This window comes from Poeciliopsis prolifica, unplaced genomic scaffold (genome assembly GCF_027474105.1).
Source record: "Poeciliopsis prolifica strain line A6 unplaced genomic scaffold, Auburn_PproV2 SCAFFOLD084, whole genome shotgun sequence".
NCBI classification, from domain to species: Eukaryota; Metazoa; Chordata; class Actinopteri; order Cyprinodontiformes; family Poeciliidae; genus Poeciliopsis; species Poeciliopsis prolifica.
The window spans coordinates 1,161,313-1,188,553 of record NW_026562459.1 but is presented as its reverse complement, the minus strand read 5'-3'; the positions used below and the strand labels follow the sequence as shown (position 1 = coordinate 1,188,553).

The 27,241-nt window shown below is 36.1% G+C and overlaps 1 protein-coding gene across 1 annotated transcript in view; it reads right to left on the bottom strand.

Moving 5' to 3' along the window:
- vipr2 (vasoactive intestinal peptide receptor 2) overlaps positions 1–27,241 on the bottom strand; it is a 37,274-nt gene that overhangs the window by 1,934 nt on the left and 8,099 nt on the right. Inside the window, exons 2-10 of the mRNA XM_055022358.1 lie at positions 21,590–21,695; positions 16,888–17,001; positions 14,249–14,340; positions 6,936–7,033; positions 5,146–5,278; positions 2,590–2,740; positions 1,580–1,640; positions 1,341–1,410; positions 591–682 (exon numbers count right to left, since the gene is read on the bottom strand). Coding sequence (XP_054878333.1) covers positions 591–682; positions 1,341–1,410; positions 1,580–1,640; positions 2,590–2,740; positions 5,146–5,278; positions 6,936–7,033; positions 14,249–14,340; positions 16,888–17,001; positions 21,590–21,695 — 917 coding nt within the window. The remainder of the gene's footprint in view (positions 1–590; positions 683–1,340; positions 1,411–1,579; positions 1,641–2,589; positions 2,741–5,145; positions 5,279–6,935; positions 7,034–14,248; positions 14,341–16,887; positions 17,002–21,589; positions 21,696–27,241) is intronic.

Sequence of the window (27,241 nt, the reverse complement as noted above, 5' to 3'; positions counted from 1 at the left end):
CCTGATAGCAGCTCAGCGAGAAAAGAACAAGAATAAACAGATGATGACATTTCATAAGCAAATAACTGATTACATATAACCACAAAGAGATAAAAACTTATTCAAAACATGAAACAAATAAGATTCCCACAGATTTGGTAAAGTTTCTCTAAGGTTTAGTCAGATTTTCAGGTCTAAATGAGGGATAATAATCAAGGTTTTTCCAGCTTTTTATCTTCTACCTTTTATTACTTTATCAGTTCAACAGATTTCAGGATGAAGGTGCTTGAAGATTCAAAACATCGTTTCTAGTTGGGAAGCTTCATCAGACGGTAGGAAAAGATCATCAGACGGTAGGAAAAGATGCAACTCAGCGAAAACAGAGATTTCATCCTGTTTTATAAAGGCTGCATCACGAGACGCTGCCTGGGTCAGTTAGTGTCAGGAAACACTCAGCTTTTCTGACAGCTGGAGAATCCAAAATGCACAACAAAACTCTGCTGATCTGTTTTTCAGCTGAATTCACTCCGACTGACTGACACATATTGTCAGCTCCGATCAGCGATTATTAGCATAAATCTACATAAAAGCAGACTCTCTGTGTGGGTTACCTGTACTGTGATTGGTCGTTGCCGCCGATGTCAGGACATCGCAGCTTCTGAACCAAGATCCGAATGATGTTGATGAACTGGAGGAAGTTGACCTGGAGGCAGAAGAAGAACATCAGGAAATAATAAACAACCTAAAGCAGAAATATGAAGTTTCTGAATGATTTAAGCAGAATTGGGGAGCAAGTTGTTACATTTACTCAGTTACATTTACTTGAGTAGTAAAATACTCCTAAAACTATTTTTAGGAGTATTTTTATTGGCTCTTCTTTTTACTTTTACTAGAGTAATTTCATTATAAAGTATCTCTGCTCTTACTTAAGTAAAATTTCTGGATTTTAAAATGCAAAACTGCATTAAACAGCTGCAGCATGTTTAATGGCTCCGTTTCTTCAGAGTAACTTCTCTCTGCAGAGACCTTTAAAGGTTGGGAGAGCTGCCTGTGGGACGCCGGTCAGCGGGAGGAAAACCAGCAGGAAGTCCGGTGATTTTAATGCCCACAGACGAGGATTTCTCAAACCTGAAACCACAGCTACTGCTGGAACATTGCTCACTGGTGCATGCTAATTGGACAGCTTTTTCAGGCTTAGCACTTATTTTTCTTTAATTCATACTTGGAAAAAACATTTGTTTATGTTTAAATTTCCAGAAAAAAAAAGAAACATTTGGACACCTCCAATAAGTTGTACATTTACGTCTAGCCTCATAAATTTACTAATTATTAAAATGAAGCGATAATAAACATCAGCCTACCAAAATGGAGACTACGATTGGGCCGTTGATCACCCAGTTGGGAATGGGGTTGTCGTTCCTTTCCCAGCATCTGAAAGGAACGTCAGTGGAAAACAAATCTTTTACGTGTGAAGTGATAAAAAGCCAAATTAAAATCTGGACTTTAATTTGTTCGAAATAGTAAATTTTAAATCTTTTCTTGCATCTTATGTTGGAGTGATGATGTGGTTTATGGAGCGATGGGTGAAAGAGGGACTCACCCCGTGTCTTCCAGGTAAATCCTGGTCATTACCCACACAGAGACGAACACAGTGGGGATCCCTGAATAAAAGACATTTCTATATAAACCACAAAGAACAACTGTGAAAATGAAAAATCAGAACTCTGCTACTTTACTTGTTTTCTCAAATATTCTTCTTATTATTGTTTCGTAGTCTTAAAGAATTTAAATTTATTTTTCATAATTTCATAGTGTCTCCTGAGACTCTCTTGTTTTGGACATATAATAAACTTTCTGATGCATGGAAAAGTGCAACAATTGATGCACCACTTAGTCCAAACTAAATATTGGAAAAGAAAATTGCCTTTTTTTGTAGCGATTTCCATAAGACAATAAAATATTCTGAGATTTCCCAAAACCTATAGATACTTTTGAACTATATAGTCTATTTTTCCAAATGATAACAACAAATTCAACCCTAGAAGTACAAATTAAATCAGATTTAATTCAAAAATATTTTATTTCTCCCAAGAATATGGGATTAAATATCAACAATGTCACATTTGGAAGAAAATGGAGAAGCTTATAAACATCTGGACTGTAAAAATAGAAATCATGAGAAAAGAACATTATGTGGACACAATCAGGGAAGTTAAAGTTTGGGTATGAATGGCTCTATCATGGGACCATGACCTGGAATATAGAGCCAAAGTTTTTACAACGAGGCTTACAGTAATCAGAGTGAATGTTTAGGAAAAGTGGTTACAAAGCCCTGATGTTAGTTTTATAGAAATTGTGCGGTTTGAGCTGAAAAACCTTAAGAAAAACATTTCTTAAAGTTCTGTCAGGAACAAGAAATCCCACAAATTATTGGGAGAAGCTCGTTGTACCAAACAGAAAGAAAACTTAAACGTAAAGTGAAATTATTATTCTGGAACAGAAGAACAACAGAAAAACTTTGATCTAATTTAATGTCAAATATTAAAAAATGCCTCTTTTGTTTTATTATGCAAATGATTTCTTAAATCTGCCATTCTTGGGGTTACCTACCCCAGCCGATAAACATGTAAATGATGAAGTGTTGGTTCTCAGAGAAGATGACCACCAGCAGCGTGTGCAGGTAGAGGCCCTCCACCAGCAGCCAGAAGAAGTTAGCCATGATGAAGTAATGGAAGAACACCAAACTGGCTTTACATCCCACCTGAAGGAAACACACGGATCAGCAAATCAACATTTCATTTGGTCTCTAATATGTGCAGAAACACACTCACTTCAAATGGTGGGACTGTTTATCTGAGATAGAAAAAAGGACTAAATTTCCACCAAAATATTCAAACATATTAAGAATAATTACAGAAAATTTCCAGAAAGAGGGAAATTTTCTGAGTTTCAAAAGTTGAAAATGTTCAACTTTTCTAAATTTCCAAAAGCCACAAATTCTTGACTTTCCAAATTCACACATTTACACATTCTTTCAAGAATGTGTAGTTTAGTTTAATCTCAGAAACTAATTTTCAAAATTTCTACTTTTTTCTAAAACATTTCTGACAAATTCCTAACAATTTTTTAAGTTTTTAATTCAAACATTGTCAAGTTTTTTCTAGAAAATTTCTGTTATTAATCTCAAAATTTCAACGTTTTTTGGCAGAACTTTTCTCTTTTTTTTCTACCTAAATGCCATAATACTGTGTCGTAATGGGGAGGTGGAGAAAAAGATTTCAAATGAAAATATGCTCATTTGCATCCAGCGCCTCTTAGTCTTTACTCTGTTGAAGCATCTTTTGTTAACATGAACTGCAGCGAAATCTTTTTGCAGAACTCCATAAAACTTATTTCCATTGTTGGTCTTTTTGAATCTCTTTCTAACCAGAACAACAGAATTAATTCATCTGTTTGTGATGCTCTTGGCTGCATTTAAAAATTGGGTCACTGGGAGGATAAACTTCATTTAGCAGCACAAAATGTCACAAGCAGTTTGAAGTTCAGAGTCCCTGCAGTTATAACAGAACATTTCCCCAATGTCAGATGCAAGGCAGGTAGAGGACAAACATGAGTAAAGTCAGATTGAGGGCAAAATAAAAGAAACTTTTATTGGTTTAGAGCTTCAGAAACTCTGAGGATTTACAATAAAATGCAATGAAGTTTCACAACATGAAGAGCAGTGATAAGAAATCCTGTTTGGTCTAAAGTTGTTTCTGAAAACTTGTTTAAATATTGAGTGAAATTACATAAATAAAATATAAATAGTCCAACACATTAGGAAAATAAATCTTTGAAACTCCAACAGTAAAACCTGGAAACATTTCATTGTTAAAAAAACTCAAAACCAATTCCTGAAATTATGTAAAGATGGAAAAATGTCAAATGTTTTGGCAGGTTATATTACATAAATAGCGTGTGCCTCATTAAAACAAAGAAATAAATGAATAAATACATAAAAGAATTCACTGAACATAATTTAATAAAATGTATTATTTCTTCTGGGCTGCAGTGTAATAAATAAAAGAATATATCACCATTTCTACTATCAGTAACATGAACTTAAACCTAATTATATCATTTAATCCTCATATTTTGTCATTTTATTCCAGCTTATTTCTGGATCAAACAGTCTCATAACCAACTGATTTGCATATAAGTTTATTTCTTTTAGTACTCAAGTATTCTCATAAATTGAAGGCTAAATAAACAAAATATTATTCATTTTGTACAACATTGTGGGAAAAAAGTTATTTCCAAGACTGTTCAGGTAGAAACTCTTGATTTAATAATAAAGATAAAATGATAAGAAGATACAAAAATATTTAAATATTTTAAGATTATAAGCAGAAAACAGTAACACTTCATTTGACTGACATAACATCTGTTATGAACATGAAAGAGTCTTCATTAATGTTTATGTCATGAAGAGTCACTTGGTAAATAAGTGCAAAGTTCACTTTTTTAAAGGACTTTTAAAGCAAGTTTGCTTTTTAAGTGGCATCACTTACCAAATAATGCAACACTTTTAATGCAATTTTTAATGTAACGTTTTGAAAACAAACAAAAAGAAGAAATTCTCCATATTAATCTAAGCTAGAAATATTCTCTAATTGAGTAAGAGCTTTACTGAATGTGGGTTGTTCTCCTCTCATTTGCATATGACCTTTTTTCCTGGGTCAAAGCAGAAGTTATTGACCCGGGTTTAAGTAATTGTGCATTCGGGCTGGACGTGACTGAACAGAAAGCGGCAGAAAATGAACCCAACAAACACGCAGACCACAGATTTATGCTCCCTTCACATTCAAACACTGGATGTTTGAGTTTCAGTTGGTTTGCAGCAGTTTCACCAGAACCACGATGGAGATGCAGCATTCAGCTTCTATGCACCGCTAATCTGGAACAAACTTCCAGAAAACTAAAAAGATGTCGAAACACTGAGTTTCTTTAAATCAAGACTAAAACTCCACCTATTTAGAGTTGCCTTTGATTAGTAGTAAATGATGACAAAATGTGATGTTTCATAACTGTACTATTGCTTATGGAGGAAAGCACTTTGAACTGCTTCTTTGCTGGTATAATTGGTGACTCGTGGTTTTTCTGGCTGAGGAGAAGTTGTGGCCTCACCAGGGACGGCTGGTTGGAGCACTGCGAGCTTCGGTTGAAGAGGATGGCGTCTTTGACGAGGACGGCCACGGCTCTCAGGATGAAGGAGATGAAGAGGTTGAGGTGGATGTAGTTCCTGGTGCAGTGGAGCCTCCTGTGCAGATGTTGCATATAATACAGATAAAAGAGGCAAATAAGTAAAATATTCATTCATTATTAATTATTTGTTTTGGGTATTTAAAATATCTTCTGGTTTCTGAATGTTTGCTAGAAATCAAAGTTATTGAGCTTGAAAATGGTTTCAAAATGTCTTCCAGGAGAATTTATCGTCCAGCAAAACGTGTTGTTTGAATTATTTTAAAGCATTAACAAAGATTGAAAACATTTGATCGATATACTTTCCAATTATAATCTTAGGAGGTGCAACATTTTTCTCTTAGTCGTAAAAAACTTGCTCTACCTTCTTTGCAATGGTGATTATTTTGTTTTCTCAAAAATGTCATTAATGCAATCAAAACTTTTGAGCTGAAATCAATCATTAGATTTTTCATGACCTGCAGAAACAAACACTTTTAACTTGAGAAATGAGAAAGCTGTGAAATGCAAATGTGATCCATTAGTCACAGAATCATCGCTTGCTAATTTAAATCCAATTAAACTCACTGGAAACTCTTCCTCAGGCTCTATTGATGTGTTCAGCTGAAGCACAGAGGGACAAAGAAATGCGCAAAGACTTTGGTGGCTTAAAATTAAATATTTCAAACATAAAATGTGGCTTCAGTGTTTGATGGCAATCAAAAACTTTCAAATGATTTTTAAAGCAAATTCAACCAAAGGAAAGAAAAAAAGGGAACAAAAACATTTAATTTTTATGACAAGTCCAAGACTTTGAATAAAACATAACAGATAAGAACTGAGACAGGAAATTATAACCTAAAAGCATTTAGAGGGAGCTGAATACAAAAGTGTCTGAATTATTCTGGGGTCCTGATTACGAGTTTGAAGATGCTTAGCATGAGGTAATTACTACAAGTTTGATCACCTGCTGTCTGTGCAACCTGGAGAAGTTCAACTAAAGTTTGAAGAACCATTTAAAAAAGTTAAAAAACAAGTGAAAAGGGTCAAATATTATTAATGTGTCGTCAGTTTTCCCAGCTGGAAAGTTTAAAAAACTTTTTATACTAAAACTAAAACTTTAGTGATTTGCAGTTTCTCATATTAAAGCTTCACCAAGTTTAAATCTGTACTGTGTGTTAAAATGTAAGTATTTATGGGAGGTTGCTCACTATTTTGTCATTTGTGAGGTCAAGTACTGATGTTGGATGAGATTATCCAACTCACAGTTTTCACTCTGACTCATTCAAAATGGTTTCTATCAGATTTAGGACAAGATTTTGTAGCAAGTCAGTGAAATTCTTCTAACTGACATGTAGAAGGAGAGCAAACCTGAGACAAACACAGTGTCATAATGGCAGCGGTAGTGAAACTCAATGAGTTGAGACATTTTTTGGGTCATTTTTGAGGCAAAGACGGCAGGAAAGAAAATTCCCCATTGAGTTATGCATCAGGTTTGTTGGGTGATTCGCCAGGAACAAAAGAGAAATCAGCATTAAAACCCAAGTCTTTAGCAGCCAGAAGAAGAACGAAGAGTCAACGCTGCGTCAGAAGCATTTGCACGTACAAAATGAGTGAATAAATACAATTTATGAAAATCAGCCTTCAAAGAAAATACTAAAAAATAAACATTAAATAGTGCAGTTACTGCAGCACATAGAGCAGCTGAATGTCTCTGTTGAAGTATTTGGTCTTACCGGAAGAGACAGAGGATGGCGCTGCCAGTCGTCAGGGCGATCAGAGACAAACTGTGACCCAGTGTGTACAACGTCTGAACGACCACATAGAAGACCAGCTGCAGGCAGAAAACACTTTAAATCATTTTCAAGCGGTTTCATGAGCTCTCCGCCCCGTAAGGAAGCTATGAAGCTTTTATCTGACATTGAATGTTTTATTTCTGAACAAGAACATTTTATTTACACCATGATGCTTTAATCAAAACAATGTAAAGTAGTTAAATTCAAGATAATCAAATATTATACGGAAACACAGAGACAGTGCTCTAAGTTAAAAATCACAGTATGTATTACACACATTGTGACAGTAAAAAATCAGTTTTCTGTGTTAGCTGGAGTTCACCAACTAGAAAAGGTGATTTAATAATATATATTCCCATCATTTGCTTCAAGTTACATAAACTGAACTTTAGCTTCAGATTTAACAGGATGCTGCCGGGTCAAACAATAAAGACAGAGTTATGAGGCCACTAATCGTTCGGTCATCCTGCTGGATCAACTGGTTTAAACCAAGAGCAGCAACAGAAGCTTAAAGTCTCACTGACAGCAGCGTTATTAGATCACAACTCCCTATTTCTGTTGAGCTGGCCTGCTCTCAGCTCGGTGATTTCAGCTAAAATTAAGAGAAGAGAGCAGGACAAGGTGACATGAAGTGAGAGAAAGAGAGAGAGAGGAGAGCACAATGGGCAATTCAGCCGTGCCATTTGTGACACAAAACGAGCAAACAGGAGGAAGCAAACAGGAGGACAACAACAAAAAAAAAAAGAGCAGAAAACCGGAGCAGAGCGGAGAGCAGAAGGTGGATTTCACGGCTGACATGAAAAAAAACAAAATATGATCACAAAGGCAGAAAAGTCAACATACACTTCCTCACAATTAATGACAAATTAAAGAGCTGGTGGTTATTTAAATATACAAACAATCAAAACATGGGAATAAAATGTGATATTTTAGCTAGTTTTAACTGAATCAAAACTCATTTTCTCATTAATCTAAAAACTTCACAGTCCAAAGGTTGATTTCTCTCCCAGTCCAGACAAACAAAAGTCAGGCTACAAATGTTACATGATTGGAAAATAGAAACACACTTCAGCATTTTTAAGAAAAATTCTCTGTAGGAAGAGAAAGAAAAACAAAATCCCTGTAACAGGATGGAGATCATTTTCTCCTATGTTAAAGTCTCAACAAAAAATCTGAAAGGGAAAATGGATCTAAAACACTATTAATGGCACTTTTAGTGTCGTTATGATGTTAATATTCAGTGCAATTATTCCACACAACCTGAATTCAAAAGAATTTGAATTCTGGTTTATTAGTCATATTATTAGTCATAGGAAACAAGTTATTTATATGGTTATTAGATGTGCAATCGAAGGTACATTTATACTTCCAAAAGTTACAAATTTCTTGAAGTTGGCCTCATATACACTTATAAAATAACTTACCACAAAACACATTACAGGAATAGATTTCAAACAGCTTTAAAAGATAGAAAACTATACTTATATTGTGTTATATCTGTGTGGTTTCCATATTACTTGTTGCTTAACATATTGAAGTGAAAGTCCTTTTGTAAAGTGTTTTTCATTATAATATAGTGAATTTTTATCTATTTTTAATTTATTTTTTGAAGTAATTTATTTTGTTATGTGATTTATGTATGTTACGTATCTTTAGCTTAAGCTGAATGTGTGAACCCCAGAAAAAGTAGATTTAGGGAACCTTAACTACCGAGGATCCAAATAACAGAAAGAAACATTTGGAAACAGCTCAACAACTCGATATCTTTCCGATAAAGATAGCTGGTTCTGTTCTAGAAACTCTGGAGACGATGGAGCAAAGAAGGATTCTTCATAAAAATATAGAAAAAAAACCTAACCCTGAGCACCGGCTTCATAAAACTGCTTTAGAACCACTGTAACACTGACTGCTACAGGAGATCCTTCCTGCCATCAGCATTTACAACAACTCCTTGAAGGAAATTGTATAATTATAGCAACAGTTAGTTAATTTTCCTCTGGGATCAATAAAGTATTTTTAAATTTAATTAGGAGCCACTGCAGAAGAGAAGCCTGTTGCAGACCGATCTAGAGTCTAAATTAGCATGAAAATCAATTTGAAACAGGGGATTATTTCTAATATAAATCTTTAAATCAGGTTCAGTTGGACTAATATGCGCCTGGACAACCCGGTATGTGTTTCCATTTGGTTTTCCTGTGACGGACGGTGGGCAGTGGACACCATGAAGACAGAAATAATCTCCTGACATCCCTGGTGATCCTCAAGGCGCCGCAGTGACAAACGTTATCCAGAGCAGCTGCCAATCCAGATGACAAACGGATCTCTGCATCCGCTGCGACAGCAGCAGAGTCACTTATTCAACAAAAACATGGGACGCAAATATTTAACACGTCTTAAATACCAAAACAAACAAGTAGAAATGTTTTTTAAAAAATCCTTCAGTTGGAAAATATTGACGTTCTGATGCTGAGTGAAGTTTTTTCCCTTATTTAACAAAATAGATCATATAAAATATACAAAAATAATAGAAATTACCATTTTCCAGACATTATATGTTAAATAGTAATCTAATAACACCTAAAATAGGAATATAAGTGAATGAACAGGGGAACAAAACTACAATAAAATAATTAAAACCAAAATAAAAATAAAACCTGGGTTTTATAGCAAATTAACCTCCTATTATTGAGAAAAGTTTGACTAACGGCTGTAAAAAGATTCACAAAATAATTATTTTAAATCCTTTCTCAATTGCAAACATTTTTGTTAAACATTTTTGAATTACTCAAATTTAATTGCATATTTAGGTAACAAAGCAGTTCAAAGTGTTTTGTCATAAAAACACAAAAATATAGTCATAAAAACACAAAAATATAGTCATAAAAAAACACCACCCAGTGAAAACCAGCAAGAAACATTTTGATGATGAGCGTCATAAAAACCATCAATACACATCAAATATTGCTCCTTATTGAAATGACAAATTTTCCAGATAAATAGTAAATTTGAAGAGACTTGGATTTCAACAAGCATTGCATTTCTTTACAATCTCACTTTAAAATCATTTTCTGATGATTTAAAATATAATAATAATTAATTGACATTCAGTGTGTAAAGAAATGTAAAATTGAAGCAGGAAGGGTTTCCTTTCAGTTCCTTATACCTTTCTCTGCATACATGTTTTTAATATCAGCCAGTATGAGCTGCACACACACATTCTGGCCCATTTAGTCACAAATTAACCCTAACAAGCATAAAACCAGGGAACTGGGAGACAAACCAGCAGCAATGCCCCCTGCTGAGGCATGAACTGGTTTTTCAAACATGTCCAAAGTCTCAGTAATAAAAACGACCCGTTTTCTCTTTTAAGTGATTTCCTTGAAGGTTTTATTGGATGTAAATGTTTGTCGCTGCAGCAGCTCTGTGCATCCTGTGAGCTGAAGAGCCTCATTAACTCGACTGTGTTGGAGGGTGAAAGGAAACTCGAAAAGAACGCCGATTACCATTCAGGCTTTGTTAGCGCTAAACGTTTTTATTCAAAACAGCCTCGGATTGGTACTAGAAACATCTTGATGTGAAAATGACTATCATACCTGCATGGAGAGAAAAAATACAGAAACAGTTGAGTGGAGCATGGAAGCCTCAATCTGCAACATTTAATCCGACATTTTTACTCTTCTTCTGTTAGAGGCGGAGCCAATGACGTCATCATCATCAGTTATGTTAGAAAAGACATCTGATTACCAGAGTTGGGCTTTTCTGGTGAAAATGTTCACTTACTAAGAAAATTACCATCAGAGGAAGAGCATATAGTGAGTTACAGGCAGTGATCCAATCGCCCAACAGCCACTCAAAACATGACCAATGGAAACATGACCAATGAAAACATGACCAATGAAAACATGACCAATGGAAACATGACCAATGAAAACATGACCAATGGAAACATGACCAATGAAAACATGACCAATGAAAACATGACCAATGAAAACATGACCAATGAAAACATGACCAATGGAAACATGACCAATGAAAACATGACCAATGAAAACATGACCAATGGAAACATGACCAATGGAAACATGACCAATGAAAACATGACCAATGGAAACATGACCAATGAAAACATGACCAATGAAAACATTACGTCTCCTTGGACAATATGACCATGACTGGCGTCTCCATCCATCCATCCATCCATCCATCCATCCATCCATCCATCCATCCATCCATCCATCCATCCATCCATCCATCCATCCATCCATCCATCCATCCATCCATCCATCCATCCATCCATCCATCCATCCATCCATCAGCCATTTAGTTATTAATCTATTCAACATCCATCCATTCATTCATCCAACTCTCCAGGCATCCATTTGTCTATCAATACTATTTATCAGCCTGTCATCCTTCCATCCATCCATTGGTTCATCATCATCATCATCATCATCATCATCATCATCATCATCATCTATCTGTTCTCTATTGATCTGTTCATCATCCATCTCAGATTCTGTATTTGACTCCTGAGTGGAATTTGTTTCTTCATTTTACTTTAGAAATGGACTTGAATCCAGTCTGTGATCAGAACATGATGAGAGAAACACACATTTCATATTCACTGTGTTTTGCAGTTTCTGTCCAGGAAAACCTGAACTGGACGGTTCTGGATGTTCAGAAAAATAAATCCTGACCATGTTTGTCCTGCTACTTTTCCTTTATGTTCAGTCATTTTCACACACAAAAGAAAACTCATATTTTGGCATTTTGAAAGCTTTTTCATATTTTCCTGTGGGATATTTATACATTCTGTGATTGTTGTCCTGTCTTCCTTTGTCCTGAGAGACGGTCCAATTCTCTCTGCCAGAAGCTTGTCATTGTTCAGCATGTTGTTGTGGCTGATTGGTTGAGTGTCAACAGTGAAGCTGAACCCAGAGAGACCGGCTGGAAGTTAGAGGAGCACAATGGACGATTCAGAGGGAGAATGAGACCCTGACTGAGCCAAACACAAGGAGGCCAAACACTGTTCATATCACAAATCCTGCTGAAGGGTCCAAACGTTTGAGAGGGGAAAAAATAGATCACGGAGCCACCTCAAAAACAAGTGGTTTTAAAAAAAGCTAGAGATGAAAACGCTTCCTGATCATTTCTATGTGCAATGTGCACAGATGGACACTAGGTGGTGCTACAGTACCTTCATCCCCTGAAGGAAAAAAGTGCCCTTTGAAAATACCTTCATAAAGGTTTATCATTTGTGCCCCAATAAACCATTTCTGGATTTAAGACACACAAAAAAAGAATCTGAAATTTGTAGAGGAAATAAAACAAAGTACAAAATTGTAAAAAAAAAAGTTAAAGTGTAAAATGAAGCACTGAGATCATATTTAAACTCTTTAAACTCGTATCTCTGAAGGAGTTATGGCTGCAACTAAAACTCTGACAAATTCAGCTACAACTCAATCCAAGATGGAGGAATTGAAGGAATCTACACCTGTTTGCACAAACAAGAAGCTTAACTTTGGTTCCTCAAGTTCACAGCATAAATTTATTACTAAATCTGAATTGAATTTTCAGTTGTAAAATGCACTGAGGTGACATTTATTTTGAATTGGCCTTAAATAAATAAACTGCAATGAACTAACTTGCATGTATTTTTGACTTGTCAGGTTATAAAACCTCCTCCACTGAATTCATTGAGGTTAAACTTTTATTTTTAGCCTTCATGTAGGTTGTGTCTCTTCGCCAGCCTTACTGAAGCAGATGAACACATCAGAACCCAATTTAAAAGGTTAAATATGTGATTATATGAGCAAGCACTTCCTTTGAACCAAATGAAATTGGACAAACTCAATTTATTTGAAATCTTGATAACAGCAGGTCCACCGCTGTCACAGCCTACACATTTAAACATCTGAACTGATCATGTCCAGTGTTTTACTGTGCTGATAAATGATCAGATGTTCCCTTTAATTCAGACACAGGTCCGAATTTCTGAAGATGGTGGGAGGAAGATGAAGTTTGAAAGCAGCACTGAAATGTCTGCAGAGCCTTAATTAGGAAGAAACATAAAAAGTCTGCAGCCGTTTTGATGGGAGGCTGTGAGAAATCTCTGAACGGTTAGCTGGAACAAAAACAACCAAAGATCCAAACAATAGAGACATTTTGATACCACAGGCGAAGAAAACTACAGCCTCTGTGGTGCTTTTGTTATTTTAATTTCATTTAAATTCATTTTGATGCAACTTTCAACTGTTTTTCTGATCTTATACACATGTTGGAGACAGATATGGTGTAAATAAAGATGAATAAAGCGCCACCTCCTTAACTCTGTGCTGCATTAAATATATAATTAAGGTTCAATCATTGTGAAGTACACTGTAAATTGCAACATTGTATTTATTTGAAAATAAATAGAATAAATATAACTTGATTTTGGTTGAAGTTAAACAAAGTCCAGCAAATTTAAAGAAGATTTAAACATTTATTCTACGCTCTTTAAATAAGTTGAAGGCCTTAGCTCAGTTTAGTTTATATGACCTGGAGATCGGCCAGGAACGTATCCCACAATTCATTGCTCCACCAGCAGATGCAATAACTAAACTACAATTTTTGTCAAAAAATAATTGTTTTAAGACATTTAAGGGTCAAAGAAAGAATGAGCTTCTTTCAGAGATGTGCAGCCCTTATTGGCTATTTTCTATTTTGCAGTGTTGTGTCAAATTTCTAAAGCATAGCATTATATAAGTTCTTTTTCTTGTTATTTTTCAAATCAGTAACTTTGTTATTTCTGAAGAAAATTTCAGAAAAGAATATAAAACAAGTTATAATAGGTTTTCTTTAAATGCAGACTCAATTAGTAAGAAACTACATTTCCCTCATTATTTACTACAATCTAATGCAGATTATTATAGATTATTAAAACAGTTCTGCTCCATCACCCTGTGAGTGTCTGACAGCATGAAATGAACAACTTATCAATTTGCTGCATGACTTAAAGCAAATGGTTTTATATACTGATGCAGAAACCAAACTCCACATCTCACTCAACGGTCGTGCATATTGACCTCTGAACGATCCGGCCTCCTGCCACTAACCGGTGCTAATTAACAGCCAAGCCTGCAGGCCTTGTCGATTTGAGGCCACTAATGGTCCAGACGATGCTGCAGCTTCCTGTCAGTATCACAGGCACGATCCGTCTGAGATTGGTGGGAATTTAAAAACAGAGTAAACCCAAAGGGAAGGGGCGCTACCTTCTCCTGGCGCGTGTCCAGCCCACACACGCTGCTGATGTTCGGGAAAACCTCCGACCAGCCGGCCGCTGTGCAGTTCCTGCTGATGTTACCTGGGCAGAAAAGATGGAAACAAATCACAACGAGTCCCCCAAAAATATTTCTACTAGCAGGAAAGACGATCTGGCTGCACAACTGCTTCAATGTAGAAAGAACGGGAAACTGAAGTGGTGCCTTCAGTGTGCAAAGGAAAGTGAGAGGTAAACATAATCTGCACTAAAAAACACAAAATCTGACCAAGTCTAGTTTCTAGTGTAAATATGCTTTAACACTTCAAATGAGAGAAAATTGTATTTATTCAGAAGTAACTTTATAGAAAAATAAAAAAGTTTATTTTAAGTCAATAATTTCTTCATATTGAAGTTTTAGTTCCACTAGCAGATTAATTCATTTATTAGATGGAAAAATGTCTTTATATAAGTAAAATAAACTGTCAGTGGAACCAGTACTTTATTATCAATCTTAAAACAAACTCCTATAACTTGCTGAAAAGTTTTAAGTTTTGTCTAAATTCAAGTGTATAGAAACTGGACAGAAATGCTTTGTTTGTTTTTGCAGTGTTGAGTTTATTATCTGACATCTTGACCCCCCGTCCCCAAAATCCTACGAATCATGAATGCTAGTGTTAGTTAGCATGACGTTTAAACGTTTGTGTACTGTTGAGTTTTTCTCTGCCATTCAAACCTTTAGCAGCGCGTTCATACAAGTCATTGACAGCGCTAAGCCCCTCCTCCTGCCTTTGACTGCATTTCTTCAGACGTCAATAGCAGCTCGGGGAAGATATGGAGGAGATGAATCTTTTCACAGATTATCTGTCTCATATGACACGGTGACGTAAAAAAACATTTTTTTTATAAAATTTTGGCAATTTTATGGTCAACTAAAAAAAAACTTCTAGGGTATCATTGTGACAAAATGTTGCAGAAAGCTCAAGATCAGCTTAAGATCAAATACCAAGAATGTAAATTTGTTATAATCCAGTTAGATATTAATGGTCATTGCGTTGAAGCTCAATGTACTGCGACTTTAATCTGGTGTGAATCAGGTCAGTGGAACGTTTAGTGATAAGAAGATTCAACATTTCCACCAAAAGTCTGGATTTTCTCTCCCAGTCTCTCACTAAAAACATGTTTTGTGAGATTTTTATGCAGCAGCATCACAGCAAACGGGAATCTGAGAAACTACAGGATAAAGAAATCCGACGATGACCTGGGGGCATGTAAAGCTTAGAAAAGAAACATTCTTTAACACTTTAATACTGCCAGAACAACTTCCCTGAGGCCAAGTATAAAGCACAGCGAATGTCTCAAGTTGTGGAAAATTACCGGTAACCATCCCGTCTTGTTGCTGCAGCAGATAAGCAGCTTAATTGCGTTTGTAAATAAGTGCCATGTTCAGTAAACTGTGAAGTGCTGAGGGACATTTTCACTGCCAAAATCAGTGCGGTGCACCGCGAGTTCAGCTCCCTTTAGAGATGCCCAGAATGCACTGCAAGAAGCTCAAAGCATCACTGGCTTGCCGAGTGGAAGCAAACACACGTCTGCCCTTACTGTGCCCCTAACAAACACTCTGCACCGTTATCCTGCAGGCTAAACCCAGCCCAAGCTCCCAGATTATGTCCGTGAGAGAAACGCTTGCAGAATATTGCAGTTCTCAGGAACCTCAGGGCAGGAGCAGGTCAGGAGTGATTAAAAAAAGTTTGGTTTGAAGTTCGGATGAATAGAGCAGGGAAATATAGAAAGATGCAAGGCAAAAGCTAAATTCTTGAATAAAAATTACCTACAAAATACAACACAGAATGAAAAAGGTCTGTAACTCCAGGGAGCCTCCTTTAGATATTAAGTGTTATTAAATGTTAGTGCAAGCATCAAACATTTCAATAAAGTAAAAACGCTGTGACTTTGACGGGGAGGAAATGTCCCACAGAGAGAAGTGTCGGTACGCCGCCGGGCGCTTAATAACGTTCAGTCATCAATTTGGAAATCGGAGCAGAAACCCAAACTGTCGTGCGGTCACCGGCAGGGAAATGTGCTGTGGAGTTAGGAGGGAACCCAGGAGCCGCAGAGTCACTCAGACGAGACGATAAGTGAGGGTGAATCTCGGGACATGAAGGACAGAACGTCTGCTGAACGAAAACCGTCTTCTGACTCGCTGTCTGCATTTAGAAATGCTCTAAACCAGATGCATTCATTAAATAAAAAGTCTCTGGAGGATTGCAGCAATCTAGACACAATTGCATCATGTTTTAAAGATGATACAAAATGTACTTTTTTGTTTTTATTTAATGTTTTTTTGCGCTCTTAGAATGTTATGTTACTTTGACAACTTACTTTTTCAGAAATGTATCACCATGTGAAACACACAGATGTTTGAAAGCCTTTATGTTTGTTAATTATGTCTTGTTTTTTTAAAAAGCCAGACATTTGAAATTAGGATATTTCATCATATCAATAAAAAAACATTTTAAAACCAGAAATGTGGGTTTAATGACATGTATGTTCAACACCTGCTTAAAGATTATTTCCAAAAGACAAAATAAAAGTAGAAAAAGGATCTATTATTTTTTTCACTAGTTAACGATTTGTTAAATTATTGCTCACCATTTCTGCTGAATAATAACTTGAGGGCTCGAGGACAGGGGATGGTGACTGTCTCTCCAAATTCAGCTCGGTCCCAACAGGCAATTTTGTCCCAGGCTCCTCTGCATCCCGACTCTGTCCAAAACAAACAGAACCCTTATGTAAAATATTCAACTCAACACAGTTTATTAACAGGAGCTGAATTGAAACACTATTTGCAAACCGTTTTCTTCCAGGTGTTGCAAACAGATGCAAAATTATTAAATTCTTCATCTTTGAAAAGAAATAGTAGAGCCTCCTGCACAACCAACAAGAATGGAGCAAGTGGTTTCTTTTTCAGTAGCCATTGCACAGCTCATACAGTGATAAAACCAGCTGACCAAATGTGCTGGAACTTCTTCTTGCTAGTTAGCAGTGTAGTGTGAATTTAAAGATATTTTCCAGACACCAAAAAATGTAAAACTTATTTGCTTAGAAGAAGATGAGACCCAAATGTAAGTACAAACATTTGCAAAATGTGAATTTTGCATAAAAGATTCCCAGTAATCGCTTCTAGTTAACACTGTATACTGCATTATGCAAAATTTGTCTCAAAAATTTCCACACAAGTGGAGAATCGGCTCAAATGGGCCAAAAATTGCACATTGTACGCCAAAACAAACAGACTGCAAGATGCTAAAATGAGTCTAAAAACCAAAATAAACAAATGAAAAAGGGAAACACAGTCATGCCTGAAGAATTAAAAAATAAGAAAAAGATTGCACAATTTTTATTTGTTGAAGAAAAGGTGAAACCATCTGTAAGACAAAATGAAAACTGGAGCGGAAGTGGACGACACAACATGACAAAGACCCAAATCATTCCAGTAAATCCAAAAACAACCGACTGAAAATCAACAAATAGAAAGATCTGGGAGCTCTGGCTAGTAGAAAGGTTTCAGTTTTTTAAGACCAACTTTTTCTGAAAAGTGTTTAGATAATTTTGTTTTATGCATTAAAACAACAACAATGTTGTTGAGAAAACTTTATCCATTTTTCTCTGGATAACATTTTCAGTAGCCATCTTTTTTAAGATGGCTACTTTTTAAAAATCTTTTTTAGAGATAAAATAAATGGACGTTTGCACATTTCTACATAAAAACTGAATAATTAAAAAGTGGCCCTATTTTTTTAACTCGACACTAAGACCAAAGAAGAAAATGTCTTTGTTCGCATTTGTCTGTGGATCTTTTTCAAGCTGACTAGTTCGAACAGAGAGAAACTTGACCCTGAGTAAACATGAGGGTAGCACCGACCCTGCAGAAAGACAACAAATAAACTCTGGACAGAAATAGCTCCTCCAGCTCTCAGTGTGAGTCCTAATGGGTGCAACGCTGCTGATGGCAAACAGTCAACTGGGCTTTTCACTGACAGATGAGCGGAGACAGAATGTGTCTCTGCTCTGCTCCACAACATCTCTGATAAAGATCCTTTGCAAAGAGCCGTAAAAATGCTACAAAACAAGCCCAAAATAGAGACAGAAGCAAAGTTGCAGCCCAAACGGGATGTGACATTTTCATGTTGCTCAGCTGAAGATCATATCTAAAATCCAAAGCATTGCTGTTTTGTCAGAAAATATTAAAGACACTGCCAGATCCTGTGCAGAGTACGGAGGTCAAAATGTGTAGCGTTGAAATCTAAACTAGTTCAGCAGATCTTTCCAGAGACATTTCTTTACAGCAAAACCTCTCAATTGTTTTCATTTAAGCTCAAGACCAAAATATGTTTATAAAAATCTTTCTGCTGATTTTTCTCCAAGTCTGATCAATCAACACATTTATCTGCTGCGATGATCCAAGAACTGCTTCTTCTACTCTGGTGATATATTTCCAGGCTTTATTGCCAGAAGGTCCGAATGTGTTTTCAGTGAAATATCAACTCCTGTCACATCCACAAAGTGTATCATTTATGATCTGCTCCTTTGCATAATATATTGTATTTATATTAGAAACAATCTGTCAATGCAGAGGATGTAGGTTTTCCTGGAGTCGCTGTCTGCATTTAAATTATCCTTAAAATTGTGCAAACTGGAATTACAAAAATTAATTCTCCTAATGGAAACATTTTGTGCTAGAAAAAATGTGGTTTTTCAGCCATATCAGAATTACTATGTTTTGCAACATAAGTGGAATATTGACAAAGTTTTCCTGATATTTGTAATCGAAACAAATGTTACATTATAATCTCAAGCAGAAGGTTCAAGTTCTTGAACAGAAAAAGGTTAAATAATTGATAGCCATATGAATCAGGAAGCTGAGTCACCTACTAACTGTGTCAGCCAAGTCGAGCATTCGGCATGCTGAGTTGGGTGAATCTTCATCAGATTATGGATTAAATAATGTTACAATGGGGTTACTGATGCAACATTTACATATTAGCACTTTCTATTAACATAATTTATGTTTTGGTGTTCAAAAGAAAATTAGTGCCTTAACTGAAGATGTGATTTTTATGTGTTTGATTTCACATGAAAATTACACACTATTGCAAAGACCGAGTGCAAGAAAACTTTTTTTTTACTATTTCATAAATTTAAACACAAGTATTTATGGCAAAAAGAAAGAAAATCCAACAGCTGAGATTAAAACCATGAGTGAGGCAAAGTCATTGCACTGACTTTATTTAATTTCGCAAAAATATTTATATCTGAGCCTTAAAAGTAGCTAAAGGAGAAGTTGCAACCTGGGAACTCACTCAACTTCTGATCTGAATGTTTCGGTGCTAGGAAAGGGTCAAAATGGCTGAAACTGGAAGAGTTTGAACCTCTGTGCTTGTTTGTCTAAACCTGAACAAAAACACAAAACTATTTGAGGTCACATTTCATTTCAGAGTTATTTACAGATTCAAGTTTTGATCCAGTCCAATTTGAAATAAGTCCATTTTCTGTATGTACTTTTATTTATTCTGAGAACATGACCGGCACGTCCATCTTCTGTTCTTTAACAAAGAAAACTTTAGTTGTACACTTTAAATGAAAAGATCAATTTAGGTGAAATAATATATTTATACATTTTCATTTAAGCTCACCAATCAAGCTGTAAACTCTGGTTTTTGTTGAAACTTTTTAACCAGCATTTAACTCCTTCCTTTTACACATTTTCAAATATTTACAGTAAGTTTATGTCTTTTCTCCTCTCTCTGTTTTCCCCATTCTGAATTTTCTCTCTGGCTGATTGGCTCTTATTTTGCTGTACAGATATTCCTCTATTCCTCCAGAGGTTTTAAGACACAGGGCTCATTTGTTCCAGCCTACCACTTCTGACCACACAACAGCTCCCTGCGGACATCTAATGCAGCAGCAGCAGCAGCAGCAGCAGCAGCAGCAGCAGCAGCAGCAGCAGCAGCAGCAGCAGCAGCAGCAGCAGCAGCAGCAGGCTATTCTCTCTGAGGCTGCAACAAATATAAATGTTTCATTAAGTGGAAAAAAAACAACTAAATTTAGATTCCATACTCTCCCAGAGTTTTTATAGCAGTGGATAAATGGGTAGAAAGAATGTGAAAGTAGAAGTGGAGAAGTGGAGGGTAAGAGAGGACAAAAGAGGGAGAGAGAGGAAAGAGTGTGAGCGTACTCGTCCCGGGGGCAAAACAGCTCCAACACCAATCCAAAATCATCGGTGCATGAAAAAAAAAACTCAGACTAAGTGATCCATCCTTTCAGACACACATCAGGGGCAAGACCCAAGGTTTTAAGGAACAACTCTTAAAAAAGCCAAATGTAAGAAGAAGTCACTTTAACAAGCTGAATCATACAACTGTACTCCCTAAACTTCCTTTAAATATGGATTTTTGCTGCAGGCAAACTTTGATCTATTTTTACCGCTAAGTCCAAGTGCTTCCGACATGTTGGTGAGGTGTGTGTCAATGAGAAACACTCCTCACACAGCAGAGTTAGCTGTACCTCCATCTGATAAAACTACCAGACAGGACGGGATGAAGCTCAGGAGCCACATCTTCCAGAGAAACCGAGAATCTAATCAGCTGCATCTATAGAAAATTCTTTCCTGCTCAATCTTTCTGAATCGTTTCCAAAATGTTTTCAAAATGTTATTTTTTCTACTTTGCAACTCTGGCTGCAGACATGCAAGGTCCAGAAGCAGGAGTTAATAAACAGCATTCACTGTGAAGAGGTGTGTCTGACTGCTATTCTTCAGATCTACTAATGTGGATTTTTCGCACACATCTTGGAACTAATGATCAATGCAAAACCACCCACCAAGAAGCATTTCATCTTTATTGCAAATGCCACCTTTTTTTTGCAAAACAGCAAAAAGAAACCCATCTCCATCACAGGGTTCTGTTCCGATAGAAACATAACAAGCGTTGCCATCATCCAAATTTGGGCAAACGTAGAGGAAATATCATGCATCCCTAATCCAGTTTAGTTCAGGTATGATTTGCTTGTAATCCATTTTTAGTCGATTAAATTGTTCAAAGAAGACCTGATCTGAACTTTTAGTTTGTTTATGTGTTCTGAATCTAGCAGGAAAGATAGAAAACCACCAGATTCAACAACATCTGAAAGAAAAAGCTCTAAATTTAAGACCAGATATTTTAAAGCAGCTTTGATGTTATTCCATGCAGATGCTCTGCTTGCACTGCTGAAGGAAACTCACTACAACATGTTGAGCATGTGCAAAGTCTGTAGCTCATTAACAAAGTGACTGATGTTTATAAAAGATGCTAACCTTTATCGTCGCCAGCAGCCTCCTCTTCCTGCAGCTTCCTCACACAGTCCAGCCGATCTTTTTCCACCTCCAGCAAGAAGTTACATGTTGGATTTCGGGCGACAACCTGAGTGGAATAAAAGAAGGATTCAGTAAATCAGCTCAAGCTGCCAAATCTCAAGTTTTACCTCAAAATAAAGCTGTGGATTTTATCAAGAGAAAGTGAGGATATCTGAAGAAGAACAAACATAACGACTGAGACCAGAAAAGACTGAAATAAAGTTTATTTATTTGTGTTATTTATTTGCATAGCACATTTCTGCAACAAGGGAGATCAAAGTTCTTTACATCATACAGTCATCAATTGTGAAATAAGCAGTAAACTTTACATTTTACCAAATGCCATCATCAAAATCTTCAATGCACATCAGCCCATTTTGGTCAAAAGCAACAAACCAGGTGCTCAATAAATAAAGTTTTATTAATTTTAGATTGATAAATCACACAAGTATAGAAAAAACACATTTGCAGTAAAGTAGAAACAATTTAAACCCAAAAAAGAGAGATTTATACATACTTCCAAAGAATAAGCTTCATCTTTTCTGTTTATCCTTTTGATTGTTTTAAACCACAGATTAGGCATAAATTATTTAGATGTAGAAAATATTAAACAATATTCTAGAAGCATCCAAAAATGGTAAATATGCCATCATTTTGTAAAACGTCCCGTTGTGATTCCAGCTGCACTCCAAACTCATGTAAAGGACACAGGTTTCCTGCAGGAGGAAATCTTCTTAAGTTTCTGGCAATGATAGGAGAAACAACCTGTAAGATTTAATCGCTCTCAGCTGGATTAATCCTTCTGGAAAAGGATTTATGTTTAAGCTCTCCAATCCCTGCAGCCTTTCCTTGAAGAGGAGGGCTACTGTCTCTTCTCATTAGTTGCTTGAAATGATCCAGAGTTAATCTGCTGACCAGATTTATTTACTGACCAAACTGGTCAGATTTGTGGACGTTGCGTTTAATTTGATATAAAAACTTCAAACAACCACTTGACCCTTAAAAAGTAGTTTTGTAAAATGGGTTCAAAGGTCAGTTTTGAGGGTTTCAAATTTGGGTTTATGTTGCATTTATTGATTAATAAGTTTAAATAAATTTATAAATGATGGAGAAAGTTTTGAGGATTTTTTTCAGACTTGCAGTAGCTGCACATCTTGAATGTTTTCTATGTTTTAACATGCTACGCCTTTAAAAGTTTAATCCCCATTATCACACATTGTGTAATAATTTAACATCTCCTTTATTTTAACACTCCTAAATAATATCCAGAACAACCAATTACTCTTTGTGATCACCTAATTAGTACTTAGAGTCCATCTGTGTGAAATTGAATCTGAGTATAAATCCAGATGTTCAGTGAAGGCCTCAGAGCTTCATTACAGAAGCAACATCGTTAACCTCCTCTTGTCTAATAAATGTTTTTATTTCTCTCTCAACTGAAATCAGAGAGTGAGAGAAATCTGTCGGCTGGAAACTTTGTTTACTGTCAAATTAAAATCATGAAGGGCAAGACAACCTATTTGCCTTTTAATAACCAAAGCTTGGTCTTATTTTTTATTATCATTTGACCATTTACTAAAAAGAAGTAAATGTATTTAATTACGTTATTGAACTTTGCTAAATGTTAGAGGTGTTCTCAAAGAGCGAGAGAGAAGGATAAAACTAAACAAATTCAGTTTGTTGTTACCAAAAGTAGCCAAAAAGGTATGAGGGCCACAACGTGTGACTTTATTACTAGAATAAAGTCATAAAATTACAACTTTATTCTGGTAATAAAGCATCCATTGAGCATCCAGCCAACATCCAGCCGCATCCATTCAGCATTCATTCAGCATCCAGTTAGCTTCCAATCAGCATCCAGCCAGCTTCCAATCAGCATCCAGCCAGCATCCAGTTAGCAACCAATCAGCATCCAGTCAGCTTTCCTTCAACATGTACATGTGGCAGCATCTGTTTGCACGAGATGGACGAACAGATTCTGATTCATCTTTTGAAAGATGAATCATCCAGCTTTCTCTCAAAGGTCCAGATCAGCCTCACATCGAACCAGAGCAGCTGAGCTGAAGGCGACTGAATGAGAAGATGACTGAAGCTAGATGATTAAAAGCTCCAAGTTACTCTTGATGCTGACAAACTGCCGTTCTGCTTTGTGTGGATGAAAAGTTGCATCCTTCTTCAGTTCAGTGCTCTCTGAGTCTTTCAGAGTTTGGCACTGACCAATGTTTTTCTGACCACCTGTCTGTTTGATCGTAACACTTTTATAGTTGGGCACTTCAATCTAGGACGGGTCTGCATCTTGTTTCACCTGGAAGAAAAGTTTCAGGATAAGTATTTTAGTTTCACAACATAATTTTTAGATTCAAAATTTCTGACTTTAAACTTAGAATTCTGACTTGTTTTTTTTTTTTTTTCAGAATCTGACTTTTCAATGTAATTGAACAAAAGAAATTATAATAATGACGTGAAGGCTTATGCAAAGTCCTGAAATTTGTGATGGAAAAAGATAAATGCTTTCATGGCAGTAGAACCTGATGACTTTATTTCTGAAGTCAGGTGCAGCTGTGTTCAGAGAAGCAGGACAAATTCAACAGATGTTCAGGATGTTGACGTCTTTATCTAACTTAACTTACCAACGTAAGGGAATATTACTGCTGAGCTGAACTTTTCTGCTGATATTCCTGCTGCGGCTCTCCGCTGTGACTTGCCTGCCCTGGATTTCTGAAAGGTCATCTGTCAATCAAACATGTAGGCAGCGTATCTTCTGCTTGTTTTGATTATAATGGACCTTTATTGTGCTGCTGCCCATCTGTTTCCTCACTAAACAGCAGATGAAGCAGAAGCTGCAAAGCACAACCAGACACACATTTCCAGCTGTGGATTGGCTCCTGGGAAACAAGCTGGATGAAAAGCAGACGGAATCAGAAGTTTGTGACAGAAGCCAAAAATCTGCTCTTCATTTAAAGGTGAGAGCAGAAGAAGACGACGCGGCTTGGATCTGATTCACTCAGAGGAAATCTGTTCAAGTCATTTGGCGTTTAGTGGCGTCTCCTGCCGACATGTCTCCCTCTCTCTCTTTCTCCTTTCAACTTTCTCTCATCTCAATATACTCTGCCCTGTTTTCAGATTTCCCTCGTTGAAGAGGGAAGCTTCTCCGGCTCCTCATTCCGACACCTGTGAGGAGACTGCATCGCTTCGGAGCAAAGTGTTTGTCACAGAATGCTTTTTTTGGCCAGGGACGACTCAGGAGGTGAAAAATACATCTTAATCTCAAAGGATGGATTCTCCAGACACAGTTTCTAAAAACATATAGTGAGCTTTATGCTGATAGAGCCACAAATATATGAACAAATGGACAAAAATCTATTAATATTTGGAGGTGATTCTAGTTTGTAAGTAATAACTGAGGGTACCAGAGGTTTACGGTGCTGTTATCAATTGATTTCTGATCTAGCTTTCATTGAAAATATTTTAATGTACTTTAAATAAGATAAATCTAGCTTACACATAATTTTTCAGCAAAATAAAAGAGCCTATTTTTAAGTCAATAACCCTTAATATGAATGGAAACATGCTGGTTCCAAAGACAGATTATAAGTGAAATAATCTTACAGTAGAACCAGTACTTTTTTTAAATCAGTAATGAGGGATTATTTACTTTAAACAAGCTCCTATGTCTTGCTCAAACATTATTTCTAAGCCAGTTTTGTCTTTAACTGAACCAAAGATTCTTGGTAAAGTTTTATGTTTGTGGTGAAGCCTTCCAACAAAGATCCTCTCTGAAAGAGAGCACACACTCCCACAAAAAGCACACATCAGAATCTTGACAATATGTCTGATTTGAATTGATTCCATTTAACTTAGTTAATTAAAATCGAAAAGGTTTGCTAAAGATAAACAATTATCAAATGTTAGATAATAATCTCATTACATTTATCTTTTCTTTTTGTATTTTAGATGTGTTTACTTACTTTAACCCTTTGTTCAATATTTACAGTAAATGTTATTTACTTTGGTTTCAGCTGCCAAACGGTGAACTGGATCAGGACACAGTTTATTTTCAAAAGGTTTGAGCTTTAAAATCTTTTGGACTGTATAAAAATAAGGAGCTTTTCAACAAATCAGTATTTTAATTTGAATGTTCAATAATAAAGTGGTTTTTTGCAACTTAACACCTGAAAATAGTTCAAATATTCTGTCAAAAAAGCAGAAAAACTCATTTACAATACAGAATATTTAGGAATAAATTAATCTACATCCCAAATTTTCCCCTACCAGCTTTACAAATGTTTTTTTTTCTTCTACTGCTTCAATCAACATTGATGCGCAACAATTCCTGGCATCCATCACACAAGTGCTGTTGGGTAAAAACTGGCAGAGCTCCTGTTGAACTGAAGAAGGGATTGCAGCAGAGCAACAAACAGGTCCAGGCAACAAAAGAAGAAGAAGAAGAAGAAGCGGGTCTGTAAAGCCTCCAAGGCGACATTCAGTGCATAAACCTTCAGGGTGAGTTACTGACTAATTACAAAACAAATGAAGTCTGAAGGTGGACCAAGAAGTAGCAACAGATGCACACCAGACTCCTGCTGGTTTCATCTTATTAAAGGAGCAGTCCCCAACTTTCTTCTAGAAAACCAAATAAAATGATCATCAAAAATCTTCTAAAGCCAAATTTCTTTCACTGGAAATTAATGAATATCAAAAAGCTGCAAGTTCAAATTGGTTTTAGTTCTACCAGCAGAAAAACTACAAAGGGGAATGAAAACAATCCTTCATGTTGTCAGGTTTTAATAAGCACTGAAAGCAGAAGTTAATGTCTGTTGTTATACCCAGAATGGCAGAAGGTTGATGATGTTCATCCAATCAAATGAACAACAAGTTGAGTTGGGAGGAATTTATTTCTGATACTTTCAAATTTACAGGCTGTGGTTTTTCTTCCATTGGAATATTAGAGCATCCTAAATGATGTGGTTATTCTTTTCATTGCTCTGCAGGACAAAATAAAGCAATTAAACAATGAATAATAAAAAGGGAAGATTTATGATGACTCTGGACAAGTAAATGTGGAGCAGCTTAACGACTTCATATTCTGATCAGGAGAAAGTGAAGTTTTTCTTCTCATATTAGTTCACTGGAGTATAATCTAAAGAAATCTGAAAAAACGCTTCTAATCGCATTAATAATAATGTTGAAATAATGTTTGCCACTCACGCTGATGCGTAGCGTAGCTTTTCGACTTAAACAAACCTTTTCAAATAGACATGAAAAATGTTAGTCTCTTGTATTTAAGCATTTTGAAATCAAATCCAGCTTTTAAGATGCTTTTTCTGGGTAAAAAAAAAAAGGTCAATTCTAACCAAATTTAAAAGGCATGAAAAACATTTCAATTTTTGCCACTATTTTAAAATATGTCTGGTTTTTGTTTTTTCTTTTCAAAAAAAGTGTTAGTGTTTTGTGATGTAAGGAGGGATCCAGAAAGTAAGAAGTAGGTTCAAGGCTTCACATTATCAGAGGAAACGCAACACTTGTTCCTATGGTGATGAAAAAGTTGCTCCATTAACTCCAACGAAAAGCCAACTTTGATCCTCTGTCTTCGAGGGATCACTAACAATCTCT